This window comes from Sparus aurata, chromosome 16 (genome assembly GCF_900880675.1).
Source record: "Sparus aurata chromosome 16, fSpaAur1.1, whole genome shotgun sequence".
NCBI classification, from domain to species: domain Eukaryota; kingdom Metazoa; phylum Chordata; class Actinopteri; order Spariformes; family Sparidae; genus Sparus; species Sparus aurata.
Window position 1 is genome coordinate 3210467 of NC_044202.1, and position 10782 is coordinate 3221248.

The 10782-nt window shown below is 41.4% G+C and overlaps 1 protein-coding gene across 3 annotated transcripts; it reads right to left on the reverse strand.

The window, feature by feature from the left end:
- Positions 1–2715: 2715 nt before the first annotated feature.
- Positions 2716–7416, reverse strand: LOC115566428 (SERTA domain-containing protein 2). 3 transcript variants are annotated; one of them, XM_030392297.1, is made up of 2 exons: positions 7309–7416; positions 2716–6118 (listed from the first exon to the last, which is right to left on the reverse strand). In XM_030392297.1, exon 2 carries the CDS (start codon positions 6112–6114, stop codon positions 5332–5334), a length of 783 nt encoding a protein of 260 aa, XP_030248157.1. In that variant the 5' UTR covers positions 6115–6118; positions 7309–7416; the 3' UTR covers positions 2716–5331. The 3 variants fall into 3 exon arrangements, with proteins under 3 accessions (XP_030248157.1, XP_030248158.1, XP_030248156.1); XM_030392298.1 differs by having other exon boundaries at positions 7318–7415; XM_030392296.1 differs by having other exon boundaries at positions 7314–7396.
- Between the last annotated feature and the right edge of the window lie 3366 nt (positions 7417–10782).

Sequence of the window (10782 nt, forward strand, 5' to 3'; positions counted from 1 at the left end):
GCTGTACTTACACAAAGGAATGAGGGAGCAAAAAAGATGTATTGTTACTGTGTTAAAAGCAGAGCATTAGGGCGCCGTTTAGCTCAGTTGGTAGAGCGGGTGTCCCATGTGCAGAGGCTTTGTCCTCGCTGTGGCGGCCCTGGGTTCGAGTCCCAGCCTGGGGCCCTTTGCCGCGTGTCACTCCCCCTCTCTCTCACCCTGTTTCCTGTCATATCTTCAGTTGTTCTGTCAATAAAGCCAATAAAAGGCCCAAAAAATAAATTTAAAAAAGCAGAGCATTTTCCCTTCCCCATACTAGCCATTAAATGATCTCTTTCTGATGTACTGATCCACAGTTGTTTTGTCCAAAAGTGAGTTCAAAAGGTTATCTCAGCCGATCAAGTTTTTCAAAAGTCTTTATCGTACAAAATTCTCTTTTTTTGTTTTGATCCTTTCACTGCAGCTCAGCATGGAAACAAAAACAGGGAGTTTTGTTCTAAAAGACTGTAACTTGTAAATATATTTGACGTACTTACAACAGCTGAAATCTCATGTACACTTCAGAACTGATAAATACATTACACACATCTTAATGGCCAGTATAATTAGTGGTTTTATCCTCAATGTTGTTCTCACCTCCTGTGAGAAGAGAAGAAACATGTTTTTCTGGACATTAGAAACATGTTTTCATCTGACAGGAAGTGCTGCTGGATCTGCGGTGTTTACACATCAGTCCAGTCGGTCCATCCCATTGTTTTGCAGCAGCAGCAGAGCTTGTTTGTTCTGTGAGTGTGTGCTGAGTCAGCCTGGAGGACGGAGCCAAAGCCCAGCTCCACTCCGCCGCAGTAGACTGATGTCTGGCTGCAGAGAAACATTAAACCCAAACTGACACACTGCAGCGCTCTGCTGGGCCACAGGCCGACATTTTGACATTAATATATACCACATCTTCACTTTCAGATAGATAGATAGATAGTTTGTTCGAACACCCTCTCTTCACATGTGTTTAATGGGAACATTAGCAGGAGTTGTGTGCAGTAGCTCACGTGTTGCTCCTCCTCATGTGTGACCACTCCCTGAAATTCCAGCTCTAACAACATCTACTGCAACTGTGCTTCTGTCTTACACTCTGGAGTGAAACCACACTCAGTGGTGCACGGACACTGCAGTAAGAAAATAATGTGCACTGCAAAATAGTCAAAAATGTGGTGTTTGATCTGTTTGTTTAGCTGTTTTATAACAATAAAAGCCAAACCAGAGACAGGAGCGGTGTTTATCTGTATAGACCCAGTTACTACAAACATTACAAACACAAGCAAACCAGAACCACGTTTAAGTAGGTTTCATCACAGGCAGCTGTATAGAAAGTGTTTTGTTGTTAATAGGAGGTAAATAAGGATCCTTTTAGTGATGAACTCCCTTCAAAGTCTAAAGATTTCTTTTTTCTATTTCCCATTTAGTGAGACTTTTATGTCTCAGCACAATTTACTGCTTCCTCTCTAAATGGATTTTTTTGAAAAACACAAAAATACATAATGCACGACTCAAAATACTGCTTGCATGCTAAAAAATCAATAATTTAATAAAGATTTTTTTGTTTGTTTTTGATAGATAATGCGGTCTTTTCCCCCTGAGCACGTCTTTGTAAAACATTCAAAAAGATACGCTGAGGAGGCGGAATGAAAGTTATTTTATAATTCATATTTTGAAAGGACAATAGAAGAAACCAGGTGTTATACTAAAAAAAGATAACATCCTATTTAACAGCACAAAGAATAGTATAACTGACTCAAACAAAGACATTTCACCCTTTAGATAAAACCTTATTTTTAAAGCTCACTGTCAACATCCGTACAGTTTTCAAAATGAAAGTTTTTAATAACCTAATTTAGATATCGACTTCTGCAATGCGGTATTTGTCCTTTGTGGTGTTGCTATTTCTTCTACAGTTAAAGCATTTGAATGCGACTTCAGTACTGACCCGTAGTGCTGCAGATGTTTCTGAAGGTGAGGGTGAAACATGAGATGTGGCCTCTCTCTCTCAGTAGCTTACTTTCCCTAACTGGAAAGTGACATTCCTACGAGCCCAGTCACCCCACTGTAAGAACCACTGGTGCTGCTTATACCGAAGCTGGTTTTGTGCAGGTATCAGGTTTATAAATACACCAGACAACAGCATTAACTAACACCACTGAACACACTCTTTGAATCTGCACTGTCATGCTTTTACAATCAGCAAACATCTGTCTTTCAGTGTAACAGCCACCAGAGGGCAGTCTTTGCTTCCTTTTCTGTCTTGAGCCATGTGTGGAAAAACAGACCAGAGAGACATTTTGCCCTCAGCTCTGCCTTCCAGGACATGTGCTGCACGTAAAACGCTCCTCTCCAAAGCTGTAGGTTGGAGATTTTCACACATTTGGATTAACAAGTCGAAATACAGGTGACAGGATCAGGGTCTTGGTGAAAGTTGCACCTGTGAGGATGAACTCAGGGTAGAAAAAGTCCACTTGGTGCCTTCCATAAACCACATGCAGTCAGTCGGGTATTGACTAATACCTCATTGTGTATGCATGGCTGCTGTGCAGTAAGGCACGTTTTCGAGAGGCTGGCTGTAATAATTTGTTTCGCGATCAGTTTTTTGTAACCTGGATGAAATGTTAGTGTTGTTGATCCATGTGATGTTGCATAACGGGGCCTGCTTCACAGTCAGTCGGCGGAAAATAAAGACTCACACAAGACAGTTAGGGTATTTTTACTGTATTATTGAATAAAATCTATAAAATATTCCACAAAAAATACAATACATTATTAATTATCATCTTATTACCTATCAAACTCATCCTTCAGATACATTTATATCATAATCAGCATCAACAACATACAGCTTGTGCTTTTCTTTCATACAATTATAAATAACACTGCAGCTGTCCGTGTTTTATATTCAGTCCTGTCCGATAAGATTATGTGGAGGAGAAAAAACGTAAAAGTGGATTTATTTCACAGGCTGAAATCCAACAGAGCCACACTGTATTTCTGTGCAGAGCCATCAGGAGCGAAAACAAGTTGTTGTTGGAGCAGCAGTGTGCTCCCCATACATCAATCTTGCTCCTCGCCGTCTCATGTGATTGGTCGGTGGTCTGAGTCTGGGCAAAAACAAGCTCTAAACCCCTCCTACTGAACGAGTGACGCAAGCTGCTTCCTCCCACCCCTCCTCCTCCTCCGTGTTCTCCTCCTCCTCCTCTTATTTTTCCCTCCCGGCTCTCGCTGCCACCTCCTCCCTCAGCTAGTTCACTGTCAGCCTGTCAGGATACATTAAGCTCATATGCCACTAGTGTTCAGTGAGCACAGAAAAAGGCCAAGAAGAAGGAAGGAGCGATGGCGGTTCTGGCTCGCAGTGCTTTACATAACACCTCGCCACAGTTCTTAGGGTTTTTATCAATGAGGCTCGAGCTCAGACAGCCACAAAAAACCTCAACACGAATAAAAATCAGGTTCAGTAGTAAGGCACGTTGTCGACATGAGATGGAGATGAGGACGGATTGCTTTGGTCTGACAGGAAAAGCACTGGTTTCCATTGGAGTGGATGTTCAGCCGAGTTAAAAACAGTGAAATAAACAACGCTTAAAAAGATTTCCATCAATGGCTCATGGTGTGAAACAGGAGTGTCCAGAAAAACCGACAACAGACAGACATCAGGAGGTAGAACAGGAGTAAACCACAGAGAGCGAAGGTCAAACATCCTTCACTCTGCTGTATCTCTTCTACAGGACAGGTGATTGGAGCTTCAGGTAGAAACACATAAAAAACAGCTTTAAAAAAACTCCCGGCATTGCGGTAAAAACTCATACCATCACGGCCATAAAAATACATCGGCTTCTGTTTCACTTACAATTCTCAGACATGGCAAAGTCGTCCTGATTTTTGACTTGAGGCAATCGGCTCCTCAGTCAGAACCAGACTGGGATTACATTACTATTTAAAATACATGTTTAACGTTCATGACGTGTTGCATTTAAATACAAGCTGCCGAGAAGGACAAACCGTTCACGTGAACCTCATCGTGAAACAATGAGGGTAGTTTCTCCCAACTGATGCCACAAATGGCGCAAAAAGCAGAAGACATGGCAGCCAAGAAAAAGGTCATAAAGAATCTGAATTATAAGTTACACTCACACCCAAAAACAAAAGACTTAACATACAAAGAACAAATAATATCTGCTGCGGTTCATAGTTGATTTTTCATTCATAAATAAGAATAATATTAGATAAAGGCGTTCGAACAAGTTAAACATTTTACCCTCTCTCTCTCTCTCTCTCTCGGATGTCATCCAGGGATTGGAAGCTTACTTCTTTGGCTGGTAAATCCCAGAATACAGCGGCTGCATCCTTCTTCTCTCATGTCAAATAAATATACAGACCGTCCACCCTCCAACTGCTGCATCACCACACTTTCTTTAAATTTAAAGATCCTACATGGAGCGGTTAAAAAAACAAAAAAACGTTCAGGAATCCCAGGCCTTTGCCCTCCTCTCTGGCTGAAGCACGCCCTCTTAAGTAATTGAAGGGATTTCAATTAATAATCAACCCGAGTCTGATCTAACAGCCTGAGTGACGCCAAAACCACGGCAGCTCAGGTTTCTTCTTACTGAGCGGTGGATTCACTCAGAGAGGAGCTGCTGCTTTGACTAAAACTTTATAAAACAGGAGAGAAAAGTGGCACGAACGCCGTGAGATTGGAAATTTAAGGTTCCATTTTAGCAAATTAAAGAAAATCCACCTTAAACACCCTCACACTGTTACAATGGCACCAAATTGTGCAGTCTAATCATGTCCATTAAAGCACTTCAGACGGTGTATGTCTAGACAAGTCTCGTCTACAGATTATTCAACCGCGACTCAAAACACAACTAGTCCTGAAACTGCAGTCGCTTCCTGCTTCTGTTGCTGCAGACATTGGTCTCTCTGTAAGTTCAAAATGCTTCTCTCCTTGTTGAATGTCAACAGTAACATTTCTACCATTTAATTCCACTGGAACATCTGTACGTGTATAAGAGTGTTTAAGAGTGGATGCTTCCCTGGTTTCTCATCTCATGAGACAATTTAAACTAGATCTTTCATCTAACATAATAAATATTTCCTGTCTTATTTGAGGCACATGGTCATGTACATAACTCACGATAGTTTACGTGCATGAAATTAGTGTTTTACTCTACCGTAAACTAGATGAAGGGTTTTAAACCAAACTGTGAAATGGAGCCTTAAAATTCCAACTTCCAGCCACCCAAACCCAGTCCTTGTTCCCAGCTGTGATCAGCAGTGCAGTAAATGTTCAGGAGGAGTTTATCTTGGTGATCAGGACTTCACCAGAATCTCCATGATGTGGTCCAGTTCGTTCATGTCCATCAGACATGACTGACGACTCCCAGCAGAGTTGTGGCCCGACGAGCGCATTTTAACGTCCTCATCCGCCCAAAGCGACACACTGACGGGCCACAAGGAGCCCGCTGCCCAGGCAGAGGGCAGATCGGAAGTCTCATACATCGAAGTGTCAATGTCCTCAAAAATGTCGTCCAGGGCGAGGTCGCTGAGGTAGCCCATGGCGTTTACTGCATCACTAAAAGCGTTGATCGTCGCAGCAGGAAGGGATTTCTGCTGCTCAGACGAGCTGTTTGCCTCCTGAGAGGGGAATTCTGGGGACAGTGGTGGAGACAGGGTGTCCCCATCACCCTCTGCACACCCGGGGCACGTAACCACCATGTCCTCCCTGACGTCATCCCTGAGAATGCAGGAGTCAGCGTGGCTGCTGTTGAGGAGTACCTCGGACGTGCAGGTTCCCATCCCGTCGCTCTGCATGTCCTCCTGGATCTGCCTGAGCGTGTTGATGAGCAACACGGAGCGACGCAGGCTGAGCTCCACCCCGGCCTGGTAGTGCTGGAGCTTCTCCAAGCAGAGGCCGAGCACCACCTGACGCTGCTGAAGGTGGTCCATGTTGGATTTGGACGGATTCACAAGGAATCCGCCCCCGACCTCCAGGTCCTCCTCGCCATGTTTCTCCTTTTCTGCAGAAGCAGGGAGGGTCCCGACCTCCAGCTCCTCCAAGCAGCTCCACTTCCGTTTTACACCGCGACCCAACATTGACCTACATTAACAGATACATAGATTAGACTTGATGTACAGTGCATTTGATCAATGTGCACTTTAAAGACTCATATTTCTAAAGCATTTTATTATCTTTACTACTAAAATCAGCTCATGCAAACTAGGGAGAGCCTGTTTATCGGGTTCCAAACTCAGCACTCACCAAAAAAATGGAAACACTCAAGTAAAATACATCAGAATTGTACATTAGTTACTTTCCATCACTGGTTATTCTAAATTTTGACACTAGGTGCAAATGTATATTAGTTTTCAGTGTAATTAATTACTAATGAATCTGTATCAGCCCTGAAAAAGCCAAACTTCATTATACGACGGACAAAACGTGCTGAAAGAAAGAGACTCCAGAGCTGCGACTCGCTATTAATCATCATTATCAATCAGTCTACCATTTCCTTTCTTATTCTGTAGATATACACGCCTGTCATTTTTAATTTGTGACGCCACTGGTGGAGATATTCTGTCCGTTCAGTCGACAAACAGAAAACCAACTCTGACAGCAGTGGCTGAGATTATTTTTGGGAACAGAGACACATTCAGGATCCCATCAAGCTGAATTGCCATGTAATAAACCTTGCATCCAGTTTATGTAACAGCAGCAGCAGCCGAGCAAACATGGAGCGGTTCCCATTCACTTTCAATGAAATGGCGCAAAAAAAAACCCATCTCCTGACATCAGGAGGAGACCTGCAGACAAATGCTGCTCCAACATTTGAGTCTGTTCATGTAAGACGTGAACAGTTTGACTGCTATGAGTCACTATGAGACACCCAACAGACTGAGAGACTTTACTCATCCACACAGATCTGGATAGTGATCTTTACATCAATGTGTCTTAAATGTTTCCTACAAAAAACAAGAAGCCTGTTTCTTTTTTCTTTTTAAAGAGTTTAAAGGAGATTAAAAGCTACTTGGTGTCTTTTCTAAATAGATACTCACACTTGAATACATGAAAATCTCTGATTTAAGCACTTATTCCTGCAATTTCCTCGTTTTATAGCAGTAAAATAAGAGAATAAATTCCCTCCATCCTACTTATTTCACCCTGGACCCAGAAGAAGACCGGTCCCCCAGACTTGAGAGAGGAAACACCATCTCCGTTTAAACCGAGTTAAAACAACAAACTTTAAGAACATTTTGAATGAATGTTTGAAAAAGACTTTAATAAACAACCTTACGTGCCCTTCGAAAGTGTCATGAGCTGTTTGAAACCGTCGTGTCTTCGGCTCGTTTCGTGTCGTCGCCGCGGTCCTCTGCTGTCGAAGCCCCAGGAATGAGGAATGTTCGGTCCATCCACAGCAACTGCGAGGGGAGGAGGGGGAGCAGCGAGGCTCGGCTCTGATTGGACCGCCGGCCCGCTGAGCCAGCCTCCGCCTCCGCCACTCACGGGGCAGCGAATGTGCGGCCCGCTTGTTCCGCCTGCGAGCTGCCGATGCGTTCAGGTGCGCCGCGGAAAAACCGGACACGACACCGGAGCACACGTGAGAGGCGAGAATACTCGCAAATGATCGCGACGTTTCGATTTGATCATGACCAGTGTTGGTGTTGGGCGGGTTGGTTTCAAAATGCAATATATATATTGAATAATAGTTATTAAATTCATTTTAAATTAACATTGTATGTTACGATATTACCGCCTGCATAGAGTTAATGCATTAATAATAGGTTGAGTGGTCATTAATCATGAATGAGCATTTGTTTTGTAACCTTAATATAAAGGATAAGCAACTTTTGAATTGAGTAAGCAGTAGGTCATGAAGAAGCTCTCAAAAAGAAATTTCTTTCCGCCAAATTTCCATAAAACCACTCATCTGAAAAGCTTCCTGAGCTATTATGCTAACAAAAAGATGAATAAACGAGCCAGAAAGGTGTCCTACCTAATGGAGATTATACACAATCTGCACATGGACCAGCTGAACTGGGATTTAAAGCCTTTTTAATCACCTTTCAGTTGGAATATGATGATAAAAAGAGTATTAAGTATCTCATCAGCTCATTAAAAATAAAACTGAGGCTCAATGAGGATATTGACCTTTTATTGAAATTAAAGACTTGAGAAGGCAAAAAAAGGATCAAGTCTGATATATTATGAGATAGGAACAAATATGTTAAACTGTAGGCTCAGATATATAAAACACAACAGACCTTTATTCAACTAAAATAAATATATAAATGTTAGGCGTTGCTTTTGTAATGTGTTACCCCCAACACTGTGTTAATACCATGGTGTAGAAATACTACATTACTGAGATTACAATGAAAGTAACACTGCTCAACTTTTTTTGTGTGGTTGTTTTTCTGACGAAGACAAGCTGAAAAAGTTACATAATGCACCTTTAAGTAAAACTCCAGTATCATCTGTAAATTGTTCACAAACTGTAAAAACTAATCATGCTGTAAAATGTCCCTTGTCAGCTTTGTTAAACATGCAAAAACATGTAAGAACCATTTCAATTCTGTATCTGATGGAGGTGGAGCTAATATGATGATTTAATTATAATAATAATCTAATCTACAATAAAACACAAAGCCACACGAAAACGGTATTTGTGTACACTTATGTACACAACAAAGCACAAATGAAAGCCGGTGTAATCATAATATAAAACCAAAGGAAGCAGATAAAGATAAAAAAAAGAATACATAAAAGCATTTGTATACGGTATCATATTAATTATATTTAATCTCTTAATCTATGATGCTAAATAGTCACTATAACTGTTAATTGAATGCTGGCTACTGATTAACTATCTCACTTTATAACTTTAGTCATACGTTCCTTTTAAATAAGAACATTGAAGACGAGGACAGCGAGGAGTGTGTGTCGTTGAGATGCTAAAAACTTCATAACACAGTGATTATAAAAAGTTAAATGTGAGTTAGAATGTATCTGAGGGCCCAAATACAAACATAGAATTACATATGTATTCAAATGTTATCAAACAAATATCAGCATATCAGTGTTGGAAATATCTAGAAGCTGGAAAGTCACAGTGAGCACCTGAACGCAGCATTTTAAAGGGACAGATGACTCAGAAGGGAAGCGGGGAGAGGTGACCGGAAAGACGAGGAAGGCAGACGCCAAATAAGGAAACTGGTCATTCACGTTTTTTCCATCTCTTCCTTCCGAAGCTGTAACACAGCTGCACTTCTACTTCTCCTTTTCTCGTCTCCTTCTTCTGAACAGAAAATAAATACTCAACGTTTAAGAAATGATCGCAGCACTTGTTGGCTGAACTGCATTTTGCGGCGTTTTTCACAAAAGCCACCTTAAAACCCAAACTGCTGATGTGCCTGAGCTCTTTAAATCTCACATCAGTGCCAAAAGATCCAATATACAGAAAAAATGAAAAGATGTAGTAAGTAAATTATGACCTTTATTTGTGTAGGGGTTATAGCTGATGGCGTGCTATTGGTTGTAATGATTGTAGACAAACAAAGAACATACTCATCTATGGGGTTGGACAGAAGAAAAGGTTGTCTTGACTCCAGATCTTAAGTTTTATAAGAAGCACCTGAAGGCAGCATGAGACCTGTGGCCTGGTTGCGCTTTATAACCCACTCACGTTTTGTAAAGAGGGAGCAGTCCTCTGACAGCAGACAACAACATGTAGTACAGTATAACTACGGTAGGTTAAACATGATATCGAAGGTCGGAGTGATTTCTTCTAGACGTGTTGGAAGTGAAAAAAAACACGCGCTCTGTTTAACATCACATGGTGTAAACTTGATGTTTAGTGCGTCCCATTTGCTGTGTTTTACTGTTTCTGTGTTGCTGCTTCTGAAGACACAATAGTCTCTTTCTCCAAAGACTTGCTTTTTCCTCAGGCAGCCTATTTGCTGAGTCACAGAGAGGCCATTAATCTTTAACTATAGGCAAACCAAACAGAGTCAAACCAAAAGGCAGAATAAGCCAGACTTTAACGTATAAACACCTTGTGATAGATGTAGACACAACTTTGAGGTTTTTATTTAAGTGCTGCATGTGAAAGAATATGATTAAGTGTCTCTAAACTGAAGAGTAGAATTCATTCTGTAACATCTGAGCTCAGTTTTTCTCAATTTGTATTAGAATAATGACGGTTTTTATTTATTTGACTGCTAGATAGTCGAATAACTTGCAGCCAAACAACTGAACATTAACTGTAACTCTCTGGAGCTCTGAATGAGAAGTAAAAAAGTTCAGGCAAGACTAATTATTATTAATATAACAGGTTAACTGTATTCCAAGTCCTGATCTGCAAACAGACCATCGCTCTGTTCTGTTGAAGCCATTGAAACTCTCTCTGCATATCTGACACAGAATCTCACAGTCCAACTTTATCATGTGAGAGCACGTGAGGGCAAAGGTCCTGCTGCAGCCAAACTGCAGCTGAGTCACAACTCATTCACTTACAACATTTCTACAAATGAAAATCTACTCAGACAAACACAGACCTTCTCAGTGGTGTCGCAGTGCCCTTTCACAACCCGTCTAACCTTCGGAATCGATCTGATTTTGACGGCTGCCAAGTGAAATGCATTTTTAGGACACATTATGCAAGATGTCAGCTCAGTTGCAGCACTGAATGTGTCAAATTTAGACAGTGAAATGTTTCCAACAATGTTGAAACCCTGAAAAATCGTTTTTTATTTGGTCGCGTCACT